Here is a 27,820-nt window from a genome sequence, read left to right as displayed (position 1 = left end):
TGAAATGGAATCCCCTCGAGGATTCATTAGAGCCTTGCTTCACCAATGCGAGCTCGGTCAGTGTGTACTGTCAAGGAAAATTATGGGTTATGGTTCTTTGGGACAATGCTTTTAAACTATTGATATATGAACTAGAATATTTCTCTAAAGTTATTTGGGACAATACCTTTAATTCTTAGAGTTCATTTCACGTCTTTGAGCTTGCAAGTATTACATGTAATACCTTGTCAACATGGATTCCTCTTTGTTGAAGGAAAAAATGTTTATAGTTTCTCAAGTATGTGTACAACTTAACGGCATGAACTTTTGATATCCAACTTGATTACCTTTACATGACAGACTTTAGCATAAAATTAAAAAGTAATGGTAGCAAGTGATTGAGTTCAGAAGTTCTTCACATAAAATTGAAATGCCCCACTACTATTATTGTTTTTCGTATCAGTACGACTTTCATTAAGTTACATATTTAACCGCACATCTGTCTTGTAATAACCACCTTATAGTGATAAAATTGATTTAGTTCTAACTTTATGAGTATATAGAAGTTTTACTATGGGGTGTGATATTCACACACCCTATTTTACTTTTCACACCCTTCTAATTTTCGGCCGTCGAATTGGATGAATTGAGGAAAATCAACAGGTAGAAATTAACAAAAAATGTGTAAGAAGTAAAATGAGATGTGTGGATAGCACATCCTTTTTACTATATATAGCTTCCTCCCGCCGCTAGTTATTCTGAAATTGGTAAATACAAAAGGGAAGTTAGGCCAAGTTTTGTTGGTGGTCCATGTGGTGAAAAAAAACACTAATTAAACACATATGATGAACCCATGCTTGGAGTTGAAACCAAAATTTTTGTTAAAAAATTGCACATGTACTTCAGTACTACGATTTGATGGTATTCCTCCACTGAAAAATGAAAGATCTTAGATTCGAATCTCGTAAACAATGAAATGATACCAAATTAAATTGCCCATTGTGTGGCTTAACCGACCTCCCCCTCCCCCTAGTGTAAAAATATCGATGCACTGGGAAATGAAAAATCTTAGATTCGAATCTCGTAAACAACGAAATGATACCAAATTAAATTGCCCATTATGTGGCTTAACCGACCTCCCCCTCCCCCTAGTGTAAAAATATCGATGCACTCAAAAAAAAAAAAAAAAAAAAATTGCACATGCACCTCGCTACACGGTTGAAATTGCCAATTTCAAACAATCGACTTAGGCCCCGTTTGGGATTGAGGTGATTTTAAAAAAAGCCACTGTGAAAAAAAGCTGAGGGTCATTTTTGTGTTTGGTAAACTGAAAAAAAAGGGCTTATTTTGGAAGCTGCTGTGAGAATAAGCTGAAAATCAAAGGAAAAGCTGAAGCTGCTATTTGCTGCTTTGAAAAAAAGCCATTTTTTTCAAAGCACACGGAGCTACAGTGCTCCTTTAATGAAAAGACACACTATCATCCTGTTTTTTTTTCCAAAAGCACTTTCACAAAAAAGTTTACCAAACACTCTACTGGCTTTATTTCACAGCCGCTTATTCTCACAGCACAGCCGCTTATTCTCACAGCAGCTTTTTTTCAAAGCACAGCAATACCAAACCAGCCCTTAGAGGCCATACATAGGATACAAGTAAATAAATCTGTTCCGCTTGCATACTTGCATCATTTCTTCCTCCCTCTATTCTGTAATCTTGAGTTTGAGCAGAGAAAATCGAAAACTATATGAGACACAAGATTCACTGAAATAGTTATAGGCAAATTGATCGAAAACCAACATCAATTTGAGAGCTGACCTGAGTAAGCAAAAGACAGTTATTTCCCTTGCTCAAAGGACGAAGCTCCACTCCATTGACATGCCAACCTATGTTTTCCATGACTGTCTGTAGGTTATAAACCCCGGCATGACAGTAGCGGTCAGATATAGACAACACAATACCTTCTCTCTTGCCTTGGTAAAGACATCCACATATTCTCATTAGTTTCCAATGCACCATGTTGAAGCCACAACTCAACGTGCAAGGGACAACACTTCATAGCCCTATGAAGCAAAAGTCTCTTATCTTCCTCACCGGCAAGCTCCACGACAGCCTCCCACAGCCTAACAGAATCGGGAATGTGTTCCAAACCTTTCCTCAACACCCTGCTCCTACTCAAATCATCATGCTCCAATTCCGCAGCCTCCCTCCACAGTTTGTCCGAATTGGGAATCGATTTCACTCCCTTCGAAATCAAGGCCTTTGTTTCATCAGGGCTCGCAAGCCTACACGCCTCTAACCACACATCCTCACAACCTTTCCGAATCAATCACCTAGCTACCTGAATGTTCCCAGCCACCACCTCCAGCCTGGCAGCAGCAATCCAACCACGTTGGTGCGTCGGATTCGTCTGTGCCAGCAACCTCGCATTTTCATTATCTGAAATCTCAGCATCACTAGTAGTATTCATATTCTTAAGATCAGTAAGGTACCCTTTCGACTCCAGTTCCTGTCTTGCCTTGTTTGAAAGCGCAGCGGCCACCACCAGAAAGCTCTTGAATGTCTTCTTGTTCCTCAACCGCCAACCCAGAAACAGAATCTGTAAACTTTGAATGGTATTTGTTATTGAACGACTGGATATGAACATTACAAGGATACATATCAAGTATGTGTATATATTACAAGGGTTGGGCTGCTAGCTATGTTACTTGAATTTAACGGAAAGACAATCTCCTACAATCATGGGGAATCCTAATAATCTAGGAATCCATTACAATAAAGGAAACAGTACTGCGCATGCGAAAGGCTTTTCTTTAATACTTTCTGTTTGCTTAAACCGCTTCTAACAGGTTAATGGATTCGGATCTTAAAAGGATAATCAGTTACACAAGGCGTTTCCTTGACAATGTTTAACATATCACTATCCTATTCCTTCAAGCCTTTCAAACTCAAACAAATGCATGTCGATCATCAATCTTACAGGTCGATGAGGCCTCTTTCATTGTACATACTCAAACAAATGCACGTCGATCATCAATCTTACAGGTCGATGAGGCCTCTTTTGTTGTACATACTCCTACTCGTTCTAGTCCTCTTCCATACCCCTAGTCTGATTGGAGGAATTCTATTTGAAATCAATCTCCTCCTACTCCAAACGAAGACGATAATACAAGCCACCCTGATTTCACTAACTTCACAAAGTACCTACAACTATGTCAGAATGAGAAATTTGGTACGATACAGTTCACTTGGCATATATTCAAACCGTGAGAAAGGGAAAGGGAGGAGGGGTGAGCTGCAAAACACAATGGAGGGGCAAAACAGCAGTTTAACCTTTCAGAAAACCCCTACCAGAGGGAACCGGGAACTCCCTTCTATAAACTCAAGCCAAAAACCAAACAATAAGACACAACACAATAGAAAATGCTTATAATATGATAGCAGACCTTAGTACGTCAAAGACAGTTATTTCCCAACAATGGAAGAAGCTCCTGTTAATTGGCATGGCAGTAATACAGAAAGAAAAGTAGCAGTAGGTATAGTCATTCATTTCAGTGCCAAATCCAGGGTTAAATAACGAGGTGATCCAATATGAGAAATACATTCTTACAAGCAACTGTTCATTTGCATACAAAATTCAGGTACGGAATCTAAGAAGCACAGTACCAACTGAATCTTGGATTACAAGGTTTAAGTCAATCAATGCACAAGAGATTCAAGAAAAACTATACCAACTGAATCTTGGATTACAAGGTTTAAGTCAATCAATACACAAGAAGATTCAAGATCAACTATACCAACTGAATCTTGGATTACAAGGTTTAAGTCAATCAATGCGCAAGAAGATTCAAGATAAACTAGCAAAAGAGCGGAAAATGACGATAAGACAGAACACAGCGTGACACCATTGGATACAACCACAGAGGGGAAACCATAAGAGCTGCTGTAATCAGAAAAAAAAATGCAACAGAACCTACAACACTTGAATTTACACGAGAAAAGTGAATAAGAAAGCTAGAGCATCAAGCACACTCAGATTTCAAAAAAAATCTACAAGGGAACACCTGAACACACAAAGGAAGAAAAACGCACAACCATTGTAATTCAAACAATAAATAAAAATATGTTGCCGCATACCATCGTAAATCGAACAATAAATATAGACATGCTACACCATTGTTGATACTGAGAATTTATGCAATGAACTATCAATAAAAGGAGCAAAACTAGAATTACAGCGATGCATGCTTCAATATCAAAATTATTTCTGTATTACAAAGTTTTACAGCAGACCTGGAACAGAAGAGCTTGAACTACTGTTTATTATTTTCAGCTGCACTCTCTTCCTTCCCAAGAGCAACCACCACTTTCTTCAAGATGGCTTCAGTTGGTTGGTGGGAGTTCTCCACGGCCTTTGAAATAGGTTGCCATTTCTCACCATGCTTTGGTTCTGCAGCTATGCACCTTTTAAGTACATCTTTCTGGTTCTCATCGGTCCCATGTTGAAGTTCAAATTTGTAGTATAAAGCCCAGAAATCCCCAATATCTGGCGCTAGTGTCACTGCCCTGTTAAGCCAAGTCCTAGCTTTGTCAACCTTCCTGTCATGCCAAAATAACTTAGACACAGCAGCAATGACATGGGGATCATGATCACATTTCTTGAGGGCATCCATACTCTTCGTCTTCCGTTGTGGACGGGGTACCATCTCAATGGACGCAGCCCACAATATACCACTATTGGGACACTCCTGCAAGGCCTTTGCCATCAAGATATCAGCTTCCTTCTTATTTCCATGCCTTAATTCAGCTCGAACAGCAGCAAGCCACAATTCAGGGTTCTGAGGATTCTTCTTCCTGGCCATCGTCAGAATTGCACGAGCTTTACTCAGACCAGTCATCTTCTCTTCAAGATTAGCAAGAGAAAGCCACAGTGGAATAGAACTGGAGCAGTACTTCAGACCCGAATCATAGGCCTCCTTGGCTTTCTCCAAATGACCAAGGCGTTCCTCTAGCTGTCCAAGCATCAACCATAATTTATAAAAGGAAGGGAAGCGCTTCAACCCATCATCAAGCAACTTCCTCTCTGCATTAATGTTCCCTAATTCTCTCTCAACAATTGCTGATTTCATCCACACTCTTTCAGTGCCTCCCTTTTCTCGGGCTTTGGCAAGAAGCATTCTAGCTCTCTCTGGTTCATGGTTCTCAAATTCAAGTTTAAATGCAGCAAGCCAAATTTCTTCAGAATTGGGAATGGCAGCATAAGCTTCTTGAAGGATGGCACGAGCAGCGGGCACATCCCCAGCAAGCCACTTCTCCTTAGCACCCATAAGCCACAAGACTTCAGCCTGTGGTCGGTATGTCACCGCTTTACGAAGTAAAGCATCAAGAGATTCCCTAGTCCCATGGCTCTTTTCAAGCTGTGCGGCTTTGAGCCATATGCTCTTCTTGGTTAAAAAGACAGTAAGTGCGTGTGCATAAATAGCTCTGGCTGTTTCAATGGAACCCCTTTTCTTGCATTCCTCAGCATCAGCAACCCATGTCCTCTTCCTATCCTCTTCCTCCACACCAATCCCAATTGTGTTCCGAATGATTGCTTGGCAAGTTGCAACAGATCCTGCACGCTCAGCAGCTTCAGCCTCCTTCATCCATGCCTCTCTATCAATCGCCAACCCTTCTCTTTGCAAAGCCCTTATACCCCTTTCAATAATCTTCCCAACCATGGCCGTGTTCCCATTAGCTTCCTCCAACTTCGCTGCTGTGATCCAAATGGCAGGCTCTTTTGGAGAAGTAAGAAAGGCGATGCTTGAATTTGAATTGGTCAACTCTACACAATACTAAAACATAAAAATATAACTTACATTAGTTGTTATAAACTTTAAAAAGTCTAAATTTATTTTGTTATATATGTTGTTCGGTTCGGTTTTAGATTATTAGTAATTGTTCGATGCAGTTCAGTTCGGTTTGAGTTTTGGTTTTGGTTTTTAGCTCAAGTGCCCATCCTAGAATTTCTCTCAATAGAAGAAAATAATATAAAAAAAATAAAAAAAGAGTTTAAAGGAAACACGGAAGTTCAAAATCGGAAAGCTTCTTATTATTTCTCGAAACAAAATAGTGTATTAGCTTTTAAAGAAAATGTTATTAGCTCTCTTAAAATTTTATTTTACACTCTTTACAAATGTATTTTTCTTTCAAATTATAAAAAATATAAAATGTAAGATAAAATTTTAAAATACCAATAACAACTTCTGCTTTTAATGCAGTTAAAAAGACATGGAGAGAGATGTAGATGTGCCTTCCCCTTGGGGGAAGGTGGGTGGAGAAATTGGAGTGGAAGCAAGGAAACCCAGAAATACCAAAGCCGTGTGGGTCCCAAAAAAATATAACCAATCCCGAGCCTTGTACAAATTCTCTCTCTTTCCTCAAAAAGTCCCGATTCAAATCTTTTATCCCGAGCCTTATAAACCCTTCTTCCTCCTCTGCCTCTCCTCACAAAAGTCCTCTGTCCTAGCTCCCCTGCTTCTTCTTCTTCTTCTGCCACCCAAGAACTTCATATCCGCACGCAAACAATACACCCTACACTTCGTCGGCGCGGATATTCGTTACTTGCCGTCTCCTGCTCGCTCTCTTTGTTGATTTCAAGTTTCTGCATTCAGATAATTCAGATGGGTTCTTCAAGAATCTGCGCTTTCGGCATCCGATTCTGTTTTTTGTTCGATCGGATCAGCTATTGAAATCGAAACCCAGATTCCAAAAATTCAATCTTTTATTTTTTATTTGTTTTTTGTTTATTTTTTCCTTAGGCCAAAACTTTCATCTGGTACTTAAATTTTCATCTCTTCTGTTTTTCTGATTTGAATTCTCGAATCATCGGATTCGATTTCCCTTTTTCTTGCGTGACCCATCTCAATTTGTTTCTTGAATTTCCTATATTTGAGAGTTTCAAAGAGAAAGCGAGCAGGTAAAGCAAGCAAGCGAGCAACAATGTCTTCACCAAAAAAGAGTGGTAAGTCTAAGATGGAGACAAGCGGAGAATGGGAGGCGAACAAAGACAAGGAGCTTGATTTTTCCTTCGAGAGACCGCCATGGAAGCCCGGTTTTAGTGAGGCTTCAACGGCGTCGAATAGGCCTCTCAAGAAAGTCAAGAGCCCTGAAAGGCAAGACCCAATTCAAGCTTCACCTTCTTTAGATTATCATCAAACACCTTCGCCAATCATTGCTCCCCATCCATCTTCTTCCTCTTCAAAAATAGTTTTTCCTTTTTCTTTCGACGGGTCTCAACAGCCTATGATGCAATTCCCCCACCAGTTCAACCCCACAAATTTGCCTATGTTTCCCCCACCAATTCAACAGCAACTGCAACAAAATCCTCAGCAAATGATTTCTTTTGAATCCCAGCAGCAGCAGCCGCAGCAGCAGCAGGGGATGAGTTATCCACCGCCTTTTGTCGGAGAGTCGGTGAGTTGGCAGCAGCACCAGAAAATGCTTCAGCATTGGAGTGACGCTTTAAATTTGAGTCCAAGAGGGAGGGTGATGATGAACAGGTTGGGACCAGATGGCAGGCCAATGTTTCGACCCCCGGCAATGCCTTACAATACTACAAAACTTTACAGGGGAGTGAGGCAACGGCATTGGGGCAAATGGGTAGCTGAAATCCGCCTTCCTCGAAACAGGACTCGCCTCTGGCTTGGCACCTTCGACACAGCTGAAGATGCCGCCATGGCTTACGACCGCGAGGCCTTCAAGTTGAGAGGAGAGAATGCCAGGCTCAATTTCCCTGAGCTTTTTCTCAACAAAGACAAATCAGATGTTTCAGTTTCATCAGCTCCGAGTTCAGCTGCTACTTCGCCTCCAAGGCATGAGGGTTCAAAACCAACCAGGAACCGCAAGCAACCTCAAAAAATCAAGAGCAGCGCTTCGAATATAGAGGCAATGCCACCGCCACCAATTCCACATGCCCAAGAAGAGAATAGTACTGACAATGATTCAGGACTGGAGTCGAACGAGGCTAAAGCGATTGACGAAGTTGAGGTGAATATCGATGGTGCTGGAGGAGGGAGTTCACAGCAAAAGGAAATTGTTTGGGGGGATATGGCAGAAGATTGGCTTAATGCAATTCCTGCAGGTTGGGGTCCAGGTAGTCCTGTGTGGGATGATTTGGACAACAATCTTTTGCTGCAATCACATCTCCCTTTTACCAATCCAAACCAGCAGGACTATAACATTAACATTAATCCTCAACAAGCGATTCAGAATTCAGGTTCGGGTTCGGGATCTGGTTCCTCTTCTTCCTCTTCACATCCCACGAAGAACCTCTTTTGGAAGGACCAGGATTGAAAAGTTCATTTATTTTAAATTTGAGCTTTGCACTTCACACTCACACGGTCACTCCTCTAGGTTGTAGAACTAGTTTTAGCCCATTTCGCTCATCATTTCTCACTCGTTCCATTTTTCCGGAACCCTGTCAGAAATTGCATTTCAAACTCCTCCCTTATGCATCTTAGACATCAGTTTAGTCGTCATCCCCCCTCCTACTTTGTCATCACAGCTGGTTGCCGATTTTCAAAAAGCAACCTATGATCCTAGAAGCCTTGTGACTTTTTATTACAAGGGATCTTTGAAGCTTTAAGTTTCGTACCAATCTGCTGCACAAAGGCTGCTTTTTTTGTCTTTTTTTTTCAGGCCTTTCAGCAGTGGTGGCAATCTGGTTCATGCTTTTTTTTGGGCCATGCCTTAGTTTTTGTTGCTAGAGAGTAGAACTATAGTCAATCATCTTGTAAAGTAAATAATATAGTATGCGTAGGTAGGAAGGGTCACCGCTGTGTATTGTTCACGAGCATGTTTTTAGTTTTTATTTTGGGTGTGTCGATGTAGTAGATTAGTAAAGGCTGGACCGCAGTAGAGAGAGACGGTTTTGTGATCTCCTTCTCTATCGGTCCGACCATCACGAGCTCTCGTCTTTCAGCTCCTGGGATGGAAAAGCCAAATTATATATAGGATTTGTACGTTTTGGATGTGATTATCCTTTGTCATATTATGTATTTGTAGCTGTACTTATACAAAGACTACTCCTCTCTTTTATGCATTATTATCGTGTGTGAGCCTTCAGTTTCTACTGCTTCTCTTGATTTATCTTGTTCTTTCTCATTTTATTGCCATTGAGAATGCATGTGTGTGCAGGCTTCAAATATAATTGTGTGGATGAGTGGTGGTAATCTTTTAACTTGACAATGTCAACACACTAGAAATATTAGTTTAAAATTCAAAGTGGAGTTTCCTCAACAAAATATAAATAAACCAAATTAAATAAAAAAAAAAAGGCATTCAAACTATAGTGAATTAAGACTATGAATGATAGGTTTGTATGGTAAATATGACAGCTGATGAAGTGCTATTAAATGATTAAAAGTATTTTTAGAAAAAAAATATATTTTTGAATTCCAAAAATATTTAAAGTACTTTTTATAAGAAGCACCAGCTTTTTCCAATTAACAACTGGGTAAGACATTGTGGCACTAGCTTGCATCTCCCTTTTTCTACCCAAAACAAGTGGCTACTTTTGGATTTTCTCCTCCATTTCAAAATCATTTCACCCAAATTCATCACTTTAGTCATATTTCTTCATCTAACTTCCCTCCTCAATTACGTGACGCCACATCGCTAAGACCAACCCACCTACCAACAAGGAAACTAAGGTAAGAACTAGGAACACCTCATTAAGCTTATATACCTCACACGCCTAAGTTAAAATTCTAAATCCGCTATTGTTAATGACACAACTAGCAAGGATCTACCCCAAAATTTCCTTAAAACTCCTCCCTTGCGATGAATGTGACCAATTCTTCCTTTCAAAAAAGAATATGGCCTACTCTTTACCAGCACCGTTTTTCGGTTATATTGCATAATTGCAGATGCACTTGATATTTTGGGAATTCGTCTAACATTTGACCTTTAAGCACTATGAACAAAAGGACCTCGTCAGCACCCGCACCTGCACGACGGTCGTCCAATCACCTACCTAATTTATTTCGAATACATTTGTAACTTTCAGCTTTTAGGTATCAAATTTTTTTAATATGTTTTAGAATATCTTTACGTATTGGGATTTTTAGTAGTTAGAATCTTCTCATTGGATCCTTATCCAATATTGGAGGACAAAATGTATAAGATATCTCATAACATTTCATTGACTTTTTATTAATTCAAAATTTGAATGAGATAAATTGAATTGAGGAATAGTTGAAATGAGAAAGAGTGAGAATAATTTTCTTATTAAAGTTGTTTACTAAAACGCGATAATGAATGACGTTAATTTTATATAAGTTATTTATTATTATTATTATTATTATTATTAGTTAACAAACGGTATTATTTATACTAAAAAAAATGAGAGAGTGAGATAAGCTTTACAATGAGCTTGACACGCTAATGTGGTTCAACTTCGTATTTGGTGAGATTCGAAACTAAAACCTCTCACTTACAAATAATAAAAAAATCTTTAGACCGTAGTGTTAATGACTAATGATTAACTTGAATGAGAACGAAAATAATACAATTGATAAAAATATTAGAGAAATTCCATAAATAAATAAAAAATGTTAGAAAACGAAGAGCACTTTCGACATTAATTGTTTTGATCTTTTGAGAGGAGTGACTGAGTGAATGATGGTGGGAGGTGGGGCCGGTCGTCGCCGTCCCATGAGATGAATCCAAATTTCTTACTTGTGACGGCAAGATAACGATCAAGTAGTGACAGAAAACATGATTTAATTACAAATCATATGGCTATTTCCCTATTTAAATCAATGAAAGTTACCCTTAAATTAATATGAAAAAATCAAAATTTCTGAAATAGTGGTGAGAGTGAGCCAGAGCCAGCCATTGTTTGAGGAATCGGATCCTCTCCGGATCCATCAAAATTAAGTCCACTAATCAATGAATTCGAATCGCTGAAATTTGATCCAACGGTTACAATTATTATAACTTTAGGGGGATGGTTTTCCTATTTGTATCTGTTGGATCAAATTTCAACGATCCAAATTCATTGATTAGTGGACTTAATTTTAAAGAATACGACAGGGATCCGGTTCCATTGTTTGATAAACAAACCGTTTCATTCAACCATAATCTAAATATTTTAATTTAATTATGTCACAGGGACTGCTTCAAGATAATGATGATTATGTTGCCCATGAGTGTGTAGCTTACACATGTCTTTGAAACTTTTTTATTCCAAAATTATGTACTTCTCCAAATGTTTGTGGAAGATCGACAATGACAGAGAACTAAATTAAGATTTAGAAAACCTTTTGAAAACAAAAATAAGAGTTGACACTTTAAAAATTTCTTCATGCTTTTCTCACAAGTGTATTCCTTTTTAGCTAAATAAAATATGTTTCAAGCGCCAATAATAAGTTTCTTACACCGTGTCTCTTCCAGTTCGTCCCAAAAAAAAACTCTACAACTTTTTCTCCTCCAGTTGTCGGCCCCTTGCTATGGCTTCAGGTCAGTGGTAGACCCCTTTTCTACGTTTTTTTTTCTTTCTCCTTCATGCTTGCCTTATCCAGGCCTCCCCCTTCCCGAACCAAGATTCTCTCCTGAGCATTTCCCTAGGAATCCCGCAATCTTGTCCGTTCATCGTGTATCGTGCGGTCAGAAATCATTTAAAATTTAAATTTTAAAATTCAAATATGAATAGTACCTAACGAAAACTGACCGCACGATATAAAATGAACGGACAAGATTGCGGGATCCCTAAGATCCCTAGGGAAATGCTCAGGAGAGAATCCTGATTCCCCCTTCCCCATCTCTTCACCTTATGTTTTGGAGCAACCCTCCATAGTTTAATAGAGCTCCATCCCAAGTAGGGATGGAGAACGGTTATGACGGGCGGGTAGCCGCAGTTATTTATCTATAATCGTTTATTCTCATACCCGCATAACCGTTTACCGGTTGGATAATTGTCTAAACTGTGAAATCTCGTTTCTGGATTTCACTGTTATAATCTACGTATTTGTACTATTGAGATTTTATATTATTTCTCGAGAATTTATTTTAAATTGTTTGGATTTAGATTTTAATTAAACTAGTTACGAAAAGTGAATTTTAGAAAATAATTATTTAAAATTCGTTGACCTTTGAGGTCACAAGTAACGTTTTCGAATAGGTCTCGAAGCCACGAGAGCATAGGCGAAAGTCGTTTACGAGTCCGAGTTATAACGGTATAGTTACAGACGTTTGAAGTTGTGATACTATAGATTTTAAAAATTATTTAGACTCCCACTTTGTGGGAAAGAGAACCAATCAGATTAGTGGACTTAATTTTAAAGAATTCGAAAGGGATCCGGTTCCATTGTTTGATAAACAAACCGTTTCATTTAACCATAATCTAAATATTTTAATTTAATTATGTCACAGGGACTGCTTCAAGATAATGATGATTATGTTGCCCATGAGTGTGTAGCTTACACATGTCTTTGAAACTTTTTTATTCCAAAATTATGTACTTCTCCAAATGTTTGTGGAAGATCGACAATGACAGAGAACTAAATTAAGATTTAGAAAACCTTTTGAAAACAAAAATAAGAGTTGACACTAAAAATTTCTTCATGCTTTTTTCACAAGTGTATTCCTTTTTAGCTAAATAAAATATGTTTCAAGCGCCAATAATAAGTTTCTTACACCGTCTCTCTTCCAGTTCGTCCCAAAAAAAAACTCTACAACTTTTTCTCCTTCAGTTGTCGGCCCCTTGCTATGGCTTCGGGTCAGTGGTAGACCCCTTTTCTACGTTTTTTTTTCTTTCTCTTTCATGCCTGCCTTATCCAGGCCTCCCCCTTCCCCATATCTTCACCTTATGTTTTGGAGCAACCCTCCATAGTTTAATAGAGCTCCATCCCAAGTAGGGATGGAGAACGGTTATGACGGTCGGGTAGCCGCAATTATTTATCTATAATCGTTTATTCTCATACCCGCATAACCGTTTACCGGTTGGATAATTGTCTAAACTGTGAAATCTCGTTTCCGGATTTCACTGTTATAATCTACGTATTTGTACTATTGAGATTTTATATTATTTCTCGAGAATTTATTTTAAATTGTTTGGATTTAGATTTTAATTAAACTAGTTACGAAAAGTGAATTTTAGAAAATAATTATTTAAAATTCGTTGACCTTTGAGGTCACAAGTAACATTTTCGAATAGGTCTCGAAGCCACGAGAGCATAGGCGAAAGTCGTTTACAAGTCCGAGTTATAACGGTATAGTTACAGGCGTTTGAAGTTGTGATACTATAGATTTTAAAAATTATTTAGACTCCCACTTTGTGGGAAAGAGAACCAATCATATTTTTAAAAGGTTAGGAGCTGCCCAATCAGGAGGAGGGGAAGGAGGGGAAAGGAGGGACCCGAAATGGGTCATTTTTGACCCGCGAACCACCATTTTTGACCCGGCCATATCTCCTTCATACGAACTCCGTTTTGGGTGATCTTGGTGTCCATGGAAAGCCCTTGATGAGCCCTACATCCTCGTAGTGTTATATTTCCCAATTTCTTTCCCATTTTTCTAGTTCGAAGCCACAAACCCACGGGTGTTCCGGCGGCTTTATCCCTTTTCCCGGTGGTTCTGGCAAGTTTCACCATCCATGACCACCACCAAAAGACTTCCCTCAACCCCAGGAACAAAGCCCAAGCAGTGTTGGAGGCGTCGGAGTTCGATTGGAAGCCGAATCAAAGCACACCCTTTTCTAGGGTTTCGGCGGGTTTAAGTGAAATTGAGGTGTTTTCCGGCCAAATTGGACTTGGCCACAGGTATAAAGTTTGTTTTACTCTTTGAGATATTCATTTCTGTAATTTTTGGTAATTTTTAAAAGTAGTTGAATTTTCCGGCAAGTTGGAGTGGCCAACCATCACCCGCGGCAGCGAGTGCGGCTATGGCCTGGCCAGTGGGCCGACGATGTCCTTTTAAGTTCAATTAGATGCCCTGATTTGATAATTGATATCCTTATGATATGGTTTGATTGTTTGAACTTAATTTCATTACGATACGTGGTTAGGTCAAAATATGATTCGACAATCTGACCGTTGGATCGTCATCAAACCTTAATGCGTGATAGAACATAATATTTTTTGATCATAGAAACTTATGGATCGATAATCCGACGTACGGATCTCCCTAATTAGATTTCTAAGTTGGTAAAATTAAATGTCGACCGCCACTTGAATTTTGAAATTGGCGGAGATCCGACCGTCGGATCGTGTTGAGATTTTAGTATGTTGTTATTTGAGCATAATGTGGACTTTGGAAAGTTACGGATCCCAAATCCAATGTGTGGATCTTCCGGATTGAATTGTGGACCCTACCTTCGACCGAGAGTTGACTTTTGGTCAACATGTCTCGAAACGTCCTAATTACTAAAATTAGTACTACGGGGGACTAAGTGAAGTCTAGTGGGCCTAGATTGGTTAGAAAATGACTTGAATATATGTGATATGGTTATTACCTTAATTTCCTATGTTAGTATCCTTTGTGAAGATGAAGTGGTTTTATAAATGTGATTTTTATATATTTAGCCAAAGGCCTATGATTATTAAACATGATTTGGCTTGGTACTGATGATGGTTGTGACATATGTGAGTTAAATTATCTTTTTAGTAATGTGATTCATGTGTATGATTATTTTTATGATAATGTGATCCTAGAATCCTATTAGAAGTGTATTGTAGCACTTATATGCTTGGGTGACATATTAGTGGTGACCTTGAGAAGTTGATGGTGTATATGATTACGTTGTAACTCATAGCGGTTGAGATGTGGATAAGTTGAGGTGTTGAATTTACTACACTATGTAGTACTTGTACATTGATGGTCATGCTTGGTATATTCGCGTTGGGGGACCATATGCATTCTAGAAGTGAGGAGGATTAGTTGTACTGGGTACATTTGATGGGGGAATCATATGCTTGTTTGGATTCCGTTTAGTGATGTTCCGAAATCGTATCCTGTTTCGGATTCCGTTGAGTGATGGTCCAGAATCGTATCCAGCTTGTATCTCATCGAGTGGTTCGATTATATATGCATGGTACTTCGAGATTCCGTTGAGTAATGGTCCGAAATCGTATCTTGGTCTGGATTTCGTTGAGTGGTTTGGAATCCCTTTGGTGTCTTGTCTTTGGTCCCTTGGATTTGTTTTCAGCTTCAGAGATGTAGGCTTCGGTCGAACTGTGTCGCTCTAGCCTTACTTTTCATGGTGTTGTATGAGATTATGATTATGAGCTGTTGTGATTTGTTTCAGACGAACCGTTGGATGTCTGGGTGACTCATTCGGAGTTGTTAAAGTTCCTTGGTTAAATTTATAAAATGATATGTTACTGCATTCATTGATTAAACAATTAAATGCTAAGATCACGTATCTTTGATTCATGATTAATTAATTGATGTGATTGTGGAATGATGTTGGGTATGATTGAGATTATTATGATTAGAGTAATTGATTAATGTGACTTGAGAATAACATTGTGCTTCGTTGGTTCTTTGATATGTTACATACTATGATTTGCGGTATTAAGTGAAACAAAGTGATTTATATTATGGAGGAATTGGAATGTATTTGTGTGAGAATGGGTTACATGCATGTATGAAAGATGATAATTGTTGTTTGACGTAAGGTTGATGTGTAATATGGTGCATTATGATTTTTCTGTTAGAAGTATTTTACGGAAAGAATAGAGTTGACGATTGGTGAACTACAAATGGCTTGATCCCTTTTGAGGGTACGTAGGCAGTCTAACGAGGAGGTTAGATGCAGCCATAAAGTATAAGAAAAATTATCACGAAATTCGAATCTTGATTTGTGCATTGTCCATATCCCGGAGGCGGGGTATGTGAGTGATACGGGTATTTGGTAACGTCACGTGTCGATCCTGGACGTATGTGGGGATCGGGGCGTGACATAAACTGTTATACCCATACCCATAAATGTTTATAAACGGTTAACCATACCCATAACCATGTACCCATTTAACCGTAACTATTTAGTACCCGTTTATCCATTTATCATTTTTAAACCTGTTTATCCTTTCTTTTTTACCATTTACTCATTTTTCACCCGTCTACATGTTTTTTTAACAACTTGAAAATTAAAAAAAAAAATTGTCATAATTTTCTTTTTCTAACAATTAAACACCGTTATAGGTACATTAATCATACATTTTCTCATTTTAATTTTTTAAGTCCTTATACCATTCCAATAATTAAAATAATAGTTTACAGACAATATTTTTAACTATTAGTAATGAAGGTAATATAAAATATGCTAAGTATTCTTGGGTTATGAAAATTGTTAAACGACAGTATTTTTGGGTTATTTAACTCAGAATGTGAAATATTAACATAATATATATAATGGACCATGAAATTTAAAGTAGTTAAGGAAAACTATAGCATATTAGCTATAGAAATCATGCACTATAGTCAATAGCATTGATCTAAGTTTTGTCCGAAAGGAAACATGGTTTGTGTTAATTTTACATATATAAAATAAATAGGTAAATGATTACTCGTTTATAACCGCGGTTAATACCCATAACCGTCCATTTAAATTTCGCGGGTAAACGGTTATACCTATAACTGTTTATTTATCTAAATGGTTACCTATAACTGGCATCGTGAAATTTAAATGGGCGGGTAACCGTTGTTACTCATAACCGATGGTTATTTGCCCATCCCTAATCCCAAGTCCTCCTCTACATTCTCTTTTTGAGTTTATATCTTATGGTGGGTCGAAACACCTTCCGCTGTGTTAATGCTCAAAATTTGTAGGTTAAAAAACTAAAGCAATTAACCCTCGATCGGCTCAGGAGTAGCTGATTAATTCGCGAAGCAATCTTTGAAGGTTTTGGGGGAATTCCTGGTCATATGGAAATAAAAATTGCGCCCGAAAAATCCTCCCATGAAGGCATTGTGACCCAGTCCCTCCTTGCATCCCTTACACCTTGCATACTCGTTGTTGAAATGGAATCCCCTCGAGGATTCATTAGAGCCTTGCTTCACCAATGCGAGCTCGGTCAGTGTGTACTGTCAAGGAAAATTATGGGTTATGGTTCTTTGGGACAATGCTTTTAAACTATTGATATATGAACTAGAATATTTCTCTAAAGTTATTCGGGACAATACCTTTAATTCTTAGAGTTCATTTCACGTCTTTGAGCTTGCAAGTATTACATGTAATACCTTGTCAACATGGATTCCTCTTTGTTGAAGGAAAAAATGTTTATAGTTTCTCAAGTATGTGTACAACTTAACGGCATGAACTTTTGATATCCAACTTGATTACCTTTACATGACAGACTTTAGCATAAAATTAAAAAGTAATGGTAGCAAGTGATTGAGTTCAAAAGTTCTTCACATAAAATTGAAATGCCCCACTACTATTATTGTTTTTCGTATCAGTACGACTTTCATTAAGTTACATATTTAACCGCACATCTGTCTTGTAATAACCACCTTATAGTGATAAAATTGATTTAGTTCTAACTTTATGAGTATGTAGAAGTTTTACTATGGGGTGTGATATTCACACACCCTATTTTACTTTTCACACCCTTCTAATTTTCGGCCGTCGAATTGGATGAATTGAGGAAAATCAACAGGTAGAAATTAACAAAAAATGTGTAAGAAGTAAAATGAGATGTATGGATAGCACATCCTTTTTACTATATATAGCTTCCTCCCGCCGCTAGTTATTCTGAAATTGGTAAATACAAAAGGGAAGTTAGGCCAAGTTTTGTTGGTGGTCCATGTGGTGAAAAAAAACACTAATTAAACACATATGATGAACCCATGCTTGGAGTTGAAACCAAAATTTTTGTTAAAAAATTGCACATGTACTTCAGTACTACGATTTGATGGTATTCCTCCACTGAAAAATGAAAGATCTTAGATTCGAATCTCGTAAACAATGAAATGATACCAAATTAAATTGCCCATTGTGTGGCTTAACCGACCTCCCCCTCCCCCTAGTGTAAAAATATCGATGCACTGGGAAATGAAAAATCTTAGATTCGAATCTCGTAAACAACGAAATGATACCAAATTAAATTGCCCATTATGTGGCTTAACCGACCTCCCCCTCCCCCTAGTGTAAAAATATCGATGCACTCAAAAAAAAAAAAAAAAAATTGCACATGCACCTCGCTACACGGTTGAAATTGCCAATTTCAAACAATCGACTTAGAGGCCATACATAGGATACAAGTAAATAAATCTGTTCCGCTTGCATACTTGCATCATTTCTTCCTCCCTCTATTCTGTAATCTTGAGTTTGAGCAGAGAAAATCGAAAACTATATGAGACACAAGATTCACTGAAATAGTTATAGGCAAATTGATCGAAAACCAACATCAATTTGAGAGCTGACCTGAGTAAGCAAAAGACAGTTATTTCCCTTGCTCAAAGGACGAAGCTCCACTCCATTGACATGCCAACCTATGTTTTCCATGACTGTCTGTAGGTTATAAACCCCGGCATGACAGTAGCGGTCAGATATAGACAACACAATACCTTCTCTCTTGCCTTGGTAAAGACATCCACATATTCTCATTAGTTTCCAATGCACCATGTTGAAGCCACAACTCAACGTGCAAGGGACAACACTTCATAGCCCTATGAAGCAAAAGTCTCTTATCTTCCTCACCGGCAAGCTCCACGACAGCCTCCCACAGCCTAACAGAATCGGGAATGTGTTCCAAACCTTTCCTCAACACCCTGCTCCTACTCAAATCATCATGCTCCAATTCCGCAGCCTCCCTCCACAGTTTGTCCGAATTGGGAATCGATTTCACTCCCTTCGAAATCAAGGCCTTTGTTTCATCAGGGCTCGCAAGCCTACACGCCTCTAACCACACATCCTCACAACCTTTCCGAATCAATCACCTAGCTACCTGAATGTTCCCAGCCACCACCTCCAGCCTGGCAGCAGCAATCCAACCACGTTGGTGCGTCGGATTCGTCTGTGCCAGCAACCTCGCATTTTCATTATCTGAAATCTCAGCATCACTAGTAGTATTCATATTCTTAAGATCAGTAAGGTACCCTTTCGACTCCAGTTCCTGTCTTGCCTTGTTTGAAAGCGCAGCGGCCACCACCAGAAAGCTCTTGAATGTCTTCTTGTTCCTCAACCGCCAACCCAGAAACAGAATCTGTAAACTTTGAATGGTATTTGTTATTGAACGACTGGATATGAACATTACAAGGATACATATCAAGTATGTGTATATATTACAAGGGTTGGGCTGCTAGCTATGTTACTTGAATTTAACGGAAAGACAATCTCCTACAATCATGGGGAATCCTAATAATCTAGGAATCCATTACAATAAAGGAAACAGTACTGCGCATGCGAAAGGCTTTTCTTTAATACTTTCTGTTTGCTTAAACCGCTTCTAACAGGTTAATGGATTCGGATCTTAAAAGGATAATCAGTTACACAAGGCGTTTCCTTGACAATGTTTAACATATCACTATCCTATTCCTTCAAGCCTTTCAAACTCAAACAAATGCATGTCGATCATCAATCTTACAGGTCGATGAGGCCTCTTTCATTGTACATACTCAAACAAATGCACGTCGATCATCAATCTTACAGGTCGATGAGGCCTCTTTTGTTGTACATACTCCTACTCGTTCTAGTCCTCTTCCATACCCCTAGTCTGATTGGAGGAATTCTATTTGAAATCAATCTCCTCCTACTCCAAACGAAGACGATAATACAAGCCACCCTGATTTCACTAACTTCACAAAGTACCTACAACTATGTCAGAATGAGAAATTTGGTACGATACAGTTCACTTGGCATATATTCAAACCGTGAGAAAGGGAAAGGGAGGAGGGGTGAGCTGCAAAACACAATGGAGGGGCAAAACAGCAGTTTAACCTTTCAGAAAACCCCTACCAGAGGGAACTGGGAACTCCCTTCTATAAACTCAAGCCAAAAACCAAACAATAAGACACAACACAATAGAAAATGCTTATAATATGATAGCAGACCTTAGTACGTCAAAGACAGTTATTTCCCAACAATGGAAGAAGCTCCTGTTAATTGGCATGGCAGTAATACAGAAAGAAAAGTAGCAGTAGGTATAGTCATTCATTTCAGTGCCAAATCCAGGGTTAAATAACGAGGTGATCCAATATGAGAAATACATTCTTACAAGCAACTGTTCATTTGCATACAAAATTCAGGTACGGAATCTAAGAAGCACAGTACCAACTGAATCTTGGATTACAAGGTTTAAGTCAATCAATGCACAAGAGATTCAAGAAAAACTATACCAACTGAATCTTGGATTACAAGGTTTAAGTCAATCAATACACAAGAAGATTCAAGATCAACTATACCAACTGAATCTTGGATTACAAGGTTTAAGTCAATCAATGCGCAAGAAGATTCAAGATAAACTAGCAAAAGAGCGGAAAATGACGATAAGACAGAACACAGCGTGACACCATTGGATACAACCACAGAGGGGAAACCATAAGAGCTGCTGTAATCAGAAAAAAAAATGCAACAGAACCTACAACACTTGAATTTACACGAGAAAAGTGAATAAGAAAGCTAGAGCATCAAGCACACTCAGATTTCAAAAAAAATCTACAAGGGAACACCTGAACACACAACAACAACAACAACAACAAAGTCTTTTCCCACTAAGTGGGGTCGGCTATATGAATCCTAGAACGCCATTGCGCTCATTTGTATCATGTCCTCCGTTAGATCCAAGTACTCAAGTCTTTTCTTAGGGTCTATTCCAAAGTTTTCCTAGGTCTTCCTCTACTCCTTCGGCCCCGAACCTCTGTCCCGTAGTCACATTTTCGAACCGGAGCGTCAGTAGGCCTTCTTTGCACATGTCCAAACCACCGGGACCGATTTTCTCTCATCTTTCCTTCAATTTTGGCTACTCCTACTTTACCTCGGATATCCTAATTCCCAATCTTATCCTTTCTCGTGTGCCCATACATCCCACGAAGCATCCTCATCTCCGCGACACCCATTTTGTGTACGTTGATGCTTCACCGCCCAACATTCTGTGCCATACAACATCGCTGGCCTTATTGCCGTCCTATAAAATTTTCCCTTGAGCTTCAGTGGCCTACGACGGTCACACAACACGCCGGATGCACTCTTACACTTCATCCATCCAGCTTGTATTCTATGGTTGAGATCTCCATCTAATTCTCCGTTCTCTTGCAAGATAGATCCTAGGTAGCGAAAACGGTCTCTTTTTGTGATCTTCGCTAGATTGCTCCGGTCATTAGTGTGGATAAGTATATAAATGGATAGAGATAGGAAAGCAAACACAAGATGTACGTGGTTCACCCAGATTGGCTACGTCCACGGAATAGAGGAGTTCTCATTAATTGTGAAGGGTTTACACAAGTACATAGGTTCAAGCTCTCCTTTAGTGAGTACAAGTGAATGATTTAGTACAAATGACATTAGGAAAAATTGTGGGAGAATGATCTCGTAGCCACGAAACTTCTAAGTACCGGAGTGTGGTATCGTCTTGACTTGCCTTATCTGTCTCATAGGTAGATGTGGCATCTTATCTGGAAGTACTCTTCCTCCATCCAGGGGTGGTATCTGTAACTGGTGGAGATGCACAAGGTAATGTATCAATTTCACTTGAAGCTTACTTGTAGTTTCATGCTTGGTCAAGCGAGATACAAACCATGTAGTAGGAGTCCCCCAAGTCGCCGAGCTGGGGGATCTGCTGAAAGAGGTGACAGACAAGGTAAGCAATCAGAGCTCCGGCTGATTGTTCACATTCTCCCTATCTTGCAGGCAGCATGAAGGATAAAGAGAAGAAAAATGAGGAGAGATGATATGGGATACTTTTGCTTTTGAAGAAGTAACTTTCCACAGGCTTATTCTTGAACTGGGCTGGAGGGTTTTCTGGTTTCCTCCAGAGTATAAGGCCGACTGAAGAATTTGAGGGTCAAAACAAGTCCATCAAATCTAGAGTACGTTCGACCCTGCTGATATGGGATACTTTTGCTTTTGATAGAGTAGTGGATGTATCGGCACGTGTGCTGTTACGCTTGTCTCCACATGCTTCCTTGTATCATTCTCACTTGCCCTATCTGTTCCTCAGGCAGATGCGGTATCTTCCCTGGAAGCATAAGATGTTGAAGATGAGTACTCGAGAGCAATGCCAGGTAAGTAATCAGGTAAGGGGTTCCAGGCAGTCAGTTCCTGGCTGGAAGCTTGATTCCAAGTGCTGACTGATTGCTCTCTTTCTCCTTGTCTTGCAGGTAAGAACAAGGCCAAAGGAAAAGACAGGGAAAAAGCATGATATGGGATACTCTTGCTTTTAACCCTGATGATATGAGATATTCTTGCTCTAGTATAGCTTGTTTACAGAGGTATTATCGGGGGGAAAAAAAGCTGAATATTTCGAAAGGCTTTGTTGGGAGTGCCCTCTCAGATAAGAGAAAGGGTTGAGCATTTTTGCAGGTCTGCCTGTCCGTTAGGGATGGAAGTCGACATATATAGGAGTCTCCCTAACATCAAGTAATAATGATATTCCTTTACCCTGCTTGGTTATAGCACGGTAGTGGGAGCTGCCAGCTTCACATGTTTTAACTCTGTCAGAGCACTTTGAAAAAGTGGTTTATGGTATCTGGAAAGCTGATGTTGCGTGTGAAGATTACAGACCTGTCGGGGGTCTGGCTCTCGAGATTCGGAGAACGATGCTTCTTCGATTTTTGAGAAAGCAATCCTGCTGGGGGTCTGGCTCCCGAGATTCGGAGAGCGGTCTCTTCGATTTTTGAGAAAGTAATCATGTTGGGAGTCTGGCTCTCGAGATTCGGAGGGCGGTGCCTCTTCGATTTTGGAGCAAGCAATCTTGTTGGGAGTGTTTTCTCGAATGAGAGTAAAGGTTGGGCATGTTTGCTAGTCTACCTTGCCACGAAGCACAGAGGTTGACACACAGGGACTTTCCAATTATCCAGCAGTGGTACTGTTCCTTTACCCTCTCTTCGATTTTTGAGAAAGTAATCATGTTGGGAGTCTGGCTCTCGAGATTCGGAGGGCGGTGCCTCTTCTATTTTGGAGCAAGCAATCTTGTTAGGAGTGTTTTCTCGAATGTGAGTAAAGGTTGGGCATGTTTGCTAGTCTACCTTGCCACGAAGCACAGAGGTTGACACACCGGGACTTTCCAATTATCCAACAGTGGTACTGTTCCTTTACGGGTAATAATATGGTAGCTAGACCTTCAAAATTTATGTGTCTAAACTTTGTTAGTGTTGTTTCTTTGCAATTCTTTTACCCTTCTTGGTCAGAGCGATGTAGTGGGAGCTGCAAGCTTCACGTGTCTCAACTTTGTCAGAGAACTTTGGCAAAATTATTTGTGGTACCCATGAGCTACTGTTGCGTGTGGGAAGTGGGTGATTGAACAGTACGATTCATGTGCTTTCTACTTCACCAGAAATCTTCGACAGAATGCCCATAATTTCCGCAAAGCTGAGTGTGCGTGTGACAGGTGCTGACAAGGCTGGAAAAGTAGGTGCCTCTTCGATTTCTGAAATTGGCCCTCGTGGTCTCTGAGCAGCCCAGCTTTTGAGAAAGCAAGCCTCTTCGATTTCTGAGATCGGCCTTTGTGGTCTTTGAGCAGCCCAGCTTTTGAGAATCTCTGAGTAGCCCAGCTTTTGAGAAAGCAAACGCCTCTTCGATTTCTGAGAAGGCGCCTCTTCGATTTCTGAAGCTTCGTCGAGTGCAGATTTTTATAGGGGCTGACATTAAGTTCCAAAGCACACTTGAATATCCACCAGTAGAAGCTCCATTCTTGCACTTCTAAGATCTTGATTTGTCCGACCTCTTCTCTCTTCAACACCTTTGAAAATGTCTTGCCCCTCCGACCGTCGTTTTGACTTGAACCTTGTTGAAGAGGCAGCCCCGCCTTCTCCAGACAACATATGGCGCCCATCCTTCGTCTCCCCTACTGGTCCTCTTACCGTTGGGGATTCCGTGATGAAGAATGATATGACCGCTGCGGTAGTGGCCAGGAATCTTCTCACTCCCAAAGAAAAACGCACAACCATTGTAATTCAAACAATAAATAAAAATATGTTGCCGCATACCATCGTAAATCGAACAATAAATATAGACATGCTACACCATTGTTGATACTGAGAATTTATGCAATGAACTATCAATAAAAGGAGCAAAACTAGAATTACAGCGATGCATGCTTCAATATCAAAATTATTTCTGTATTACAAAGTTTTACAGCAGACCTGGAACAGAAGAGCTTGAACTACTGTTTATTATTTTCAGCTGCACTCTCTTCCTTCCCAAGAGCAACCACCACTTTCTTCAAGATGGCTTCAGTTGGTTGGTGGGAGTTCTCCACGGCCTTTGAAATAGGTTGCCATTTCTCACCATGCTTTGGTTCTGCAGCTATGCACCTTTTAAGTACATCTTTCTGGTTCTCATCGGTCCCATGTTGAAGTTCAAATTTGTAGTATAAAGCCCAGAAATCCCCAATATCTGGCGCTAGTGTCACTGCCCTGTTAAGCCAAGTCCTAGCTTTGTCAACCTTCCTGTCATGCCAAAATAACTTAGACACAGCAGCAATGACATGGGGATCATGATCACATTTCTTGAGGGCATCCATACTCTTCGTCTTCCGTTGTGGACGGGGTACCATCTCAATGGACGCAGCCCACAATATACCACTATTGGGACACTCCTGCAAGGCCTTTGCCATCAAGATATCAGCTTCCTTCTTATTTCCATGCCTTAATTCAGCTCGAACAGCAGCAAGCCACAATTCAGGGTTCTGAGGATTCTTCTTCCTGGCCATCGTCAGAATTGCACGAGCTTTACTCAGACCAGTCATCTTCTCTTCAAGATTAGCAAGAGAAAGCCACAGTGGAATAGAACTGGAGCAGTACTTCAGACCCGAATCATAGGCCTCCTTGGCTTTCTCCAAATGACCAAGGCGTTCCTCTAGCTGTCCAAGCATCAACCATAATTTATAAAAGGAAGGGAAGCGCTTCAACCCATCATCAAGCAACTTCCTCTCTGCATTAATGTTCCCTAATTCTCTCTCAACAATTGCTGATTTCATCCACACTCTTTCAGTGCCTCCCTTTTCTCGGGCTTTGGCAAGAAGCATTCTAGCTCTCTCTGGTTCATGGTTCTCAAATTCAAGTTTAAATGCAGCAAGCCAAATTTCTTCAGAATTGGGAATGGCAGCATAAGCTTCTTGAAGGATGGCACGAGCAGCGGGCACATCCCCAGCAAGCCACTTCTCCTTAGCACCCATAAGCCACAAGACTTCAGCCTGTGGTCGGTATGTCACCGCTTTACGAAGTAAAGCATCAAGAGATTCCCTAGTCCCATGGCTCTTTTCAAGCTGTGCGGCTTTGAGCCATATGCTCTTCTTGGTTAAAAAGACAGTAAGTGCGTGTGCATAAATAGCTCTGGCTGTTTCAATGGAACCCCTTTTCTTGCATTCCTCAGCATCAGCAACCCATGTCCTCTTCCTATCCTCTTCCTCCACACCAATCCCAATTGTGTTCCGAATGATTGCTTGGCAAGTTGCAACAGATCCTGCACGCTCAGCAGCTTCAGCCTCCTTCATCCATGCCTCTCTATCAATCGCCAACCCTTCTCTTTGCAAAGCCCTTATACCCCTTTCAATAATCTTCCCAACCATGGCCGTGTTCCCATTAGCTTCCTCCAACTTCGCTGCTGTGATCCAAATGGCAGGCTCTTTTGATAACTTCTCTCTCGCCCTATTAAGGACCTTCCTCGCATTATCATAAGTTTCTAATCTTGCAAGTGCAAGCCATAACTCAATGTGCAAGGGACAACACTCCACAGCCCTATGAAGCAAAAGTCTTGCATCCTCCTCATTGGCAAGCTCCACCACTGCCTTCCATAGCCTAACAGAATCGGGAATGTGTTCCAAACCTTTCCTCAATACCCTGCTCCTATTCAAATCATCACGCTCCAATTTCGCAGCCTGCATCCACAACTTCACCGAATTGGGAATCGACTTCACACCCTTAGAAATCACAGACTTAGCTTCATCAGGGCTTGAAAGCCTACACGCCTCTAACCACACATCCTCACTCTTAGGACATTCTTCACACCCTTTCTGAATCAATTGTCTAGCTGCCTGAATCTTCCCAGCCACCTCCTCCAGCCTTGCAGCCGCAATCCAACCAGGTGGGTGCTTTGGATTCGTCTGTATAACACTCTTAAGCAACAACCTAGCCTTTTTAATATCTGAAATCTCTGCATCACTAGTAATCTTCATGCTCTTAAGATCAGTAAGGTACCCTTTCGGGTCCACAACCGTCAATCCAGAAACAGAATCAGAAAGCCTATCTAATTTCAATGACAAAACAGTACCTCTACCCTCACCTACAGCAGTCAAATCCGTAACCGGAGTTTGAGACCACGGAGTCTCCGTACCACCAGCTCCCCTACTCTTGGGGTCCAATGCCGTAACATGCTCCTTTTCCTGTCTTGCTTTCTCTAAAAGTGTATCGGGCACCGGTACAAAGCTCTCGAATCTCTTCTTCTTGTTCCTCGACGAATAGTCTCCAATTTCCGGTATGCTCTCCCATTCCTGAGCAGACACAGTGTACAACTTCCTCTTCAGAGTGGCAAACTGCTCCGTGATCTTTGGGTTCGAAGCTCTGTACTTTTCAATCTCTTCTTTCAACCGTGCTTCTCTCCTGTCCTTCCTCCGAGAGTCCATTCTTTGCTCAATGGCTTCCCACACCGCATCAGCCTCCTTGTCCTCATCATCGTATTCCGCCGATGCAAACAACCCAACATCATTCCCTTCGAATTCATCAAACTTCTGATTCTCATCGTACCCTTTATCCTCCCCTTCATCCTCCTCCTCTTCGTCGGGCTTCCCGCGCCCTCGGCCGACCCCAGGCGGCGCAGCAGGAGCAGTAGCGCCTCCGATTGTGGTGGCCGACCTATCAGGCAGGTCGGGCGCGGCACGTGCGGGCCCGATATCAGACCTGGTGGTGAAGCCAGTGGCACCACGGCCGAGCCCTGCGACATAATTCGGGGGAGGCTTGGAGTTGAGGAACTCGAGGCGGGGTTTAGGGACGGCGGGAGGTTGGGTGCCACCGAATAAGGGGATGTGAAGAGTTAGGGTTGAGAGGGGTAGGATTCCGAGGTCGGAGAGGAGGGCGGAGTCGGATTGGGTGAGTAATTGGAGGCTTTGCGAGATGAATAGGCGCTGCAGAGGAATGGGTATGTGGGAATTTTGCTCGATTTGGAGCTTTAGGGCTTGGAGGGTGGTGGTCTTAGGGTTTAGATTTAGGGTTAGGGTTTTGTGATTGGGCGATGTGATGAACACCATGGCGAGATCGATGTGTGATCCTATGCGCGAGACACGATTACTATTTGGGAGAAGTTGGGGGAATATGAATACGGGTCAAGCGTGAGGCCGAGTCGATTATATATGGGCGGGCTACAAAGCGGGTTCAGGTCGGATGGGACGAGATTTTTATAGAAAGTCGGTTTAGTCTAATTATTTTTTTTTTAACGTGCCTACTCTTCAACTGTGGTTGACAAAGAATTTAAATGTTAACCTATGGCTAATCCTAGAGATCAAATTGTTTCACTCTTTTCGGAGGTACTTGGCCGCCTAGAAGAATTTCTGGTCTTTGTTTTGTTTAGATGCACAAGCGTGCCATCATTTAGCTTAGATTCGTAAAAAATATGTGACTGTAATTTGTATTTACGTCTTTCTTTTGTTTAGATGCGCAAGTGTGTCACCTTTCGGCTTACATTCATAAAAAAGATGTGAGTGTGATTTGT

At 40.5% G+C, this 27,820-nt stretch overlaps 3 protein-coding genes across 14 annotated transcripts; 1 reads left to right on the top strand and 2 right to left on the bottom strand.

The window, feature by feature from the left end:
* Nucleotides 1-483: 483 nt before the first annotated feature.
* Nucleotides 484-27,447, bottom strand: LOC126634311 (protein STABILIZED1-like). Of its 12 annotated transcripts, none has more exons than XR_007627285.1 (3): nt 24,259-27,447; nt 18,383-19,163; nt 484-737 (listed from the first exon to the last, which is right to left on the bottom strand). XR_007627285.1 is itself a non-coding variant. In XM_050304806.1 (2 exons), exon 1 carries the CDS (start codon nt 27,357-27,359, stop codon nt 24,279-24,281), a length of 3,081 nt encoding a protein of 1,026 aa, XP_050160763.1. In that variant the 5' UTR covers nt 27,360-27,447; the 3' UTR covers nt 1,624-2,579; nt 24,259-24,278. The 12 variants fall into 12 exon arrangements, 3 of the variants coding, with proteins under 3 accessions (XP_050160763.1, XP_050160762.1, XP_050160761.1); XR_007627284.1 differs by lacking the exon at nt 18,383-19,163 and adding an exon at nt 1,792-2,572; XR_007627287.1 differs by lacking the exon at nt 484-737 and adding an exon at nt 1,624-2,383 and having other exon boundaries at nt 19,057-19,163.
* Nucleotides 4,166-5,751, bottom strand: LOC126634312 (protein STABILIZED1-like). The gene has a single exon (XM_050304807.1). It carries the CDS (start codon nt 5,691-5,693, stop codon nt 4,287-4,289), a length of 1,407 nt encoding a protein of 468 aa, XP_050160764.1. The 5' UTR covers nt 5,694-5,751; the 3' UTR covers nt 4,166-4,286.
* On the top strand, nt 6,421-9,058 carry LOC126634315 (ethylene-responsive transcription factor ERF054-like). Its single transcript, XM_050304808.1, has one exon. It carries the CDS (start codon nt 6,955-6,957, stop codon nt 8,305-8,307), a length of 1,353 nt encoding a protein of 450 aa, XP_050160765.1. The 5' UTR covers nt 6,421-6,954; the 3' UTR covers nt 8,308-9,058.
* Nucleotides 27,448-27,820: the final 373 nt, after the last annotated feature.

This window comes from Malus sylvestris, chromosome 9 (genome assembly GCF_916048215.2).
Source record: "Malus sylvestris chromosome 9, drMalSylv7.2, whole genome shotgun sequence".
In the NCBI taxonomy this organism is placed as follows: Eukaryota; Viridiplantae; Streptophyta; class Magnoliopsida; order Rosales; family Rosaceae; genus Malus; species Malus sylvestris.
The sequence above is the reverse complement of the archived record's forward strand: the minus strand, read 5'-3'. Positions and strand labels throughout refer to the sequence as shown.

Excerpts from the sequence above, each read along its gene's own strand:
- LOC126634312 (XM_050304807.1), bottom strand. The coding sequence starts at position 5,693 with ATGGTTGGGAAGATTATTGAAAGGGGTATAAGGGCTTTGCAAAGAGAA.
- LOC126634315 (XM_050304808.1), top strand. The coding sequence starts at position 6,955 with ATGTCTTCACCAAAAAAGAGTGGTAAGTCTAAGATGGAGACAAGCGGA.
- LOC126634311 (XM_050304806.1), bottom strand. The coding sequence starts at position 27,359 with ATGGTGTTCATCACATCGCCCAATCACAAAACCCTAACCCTAAATCTA.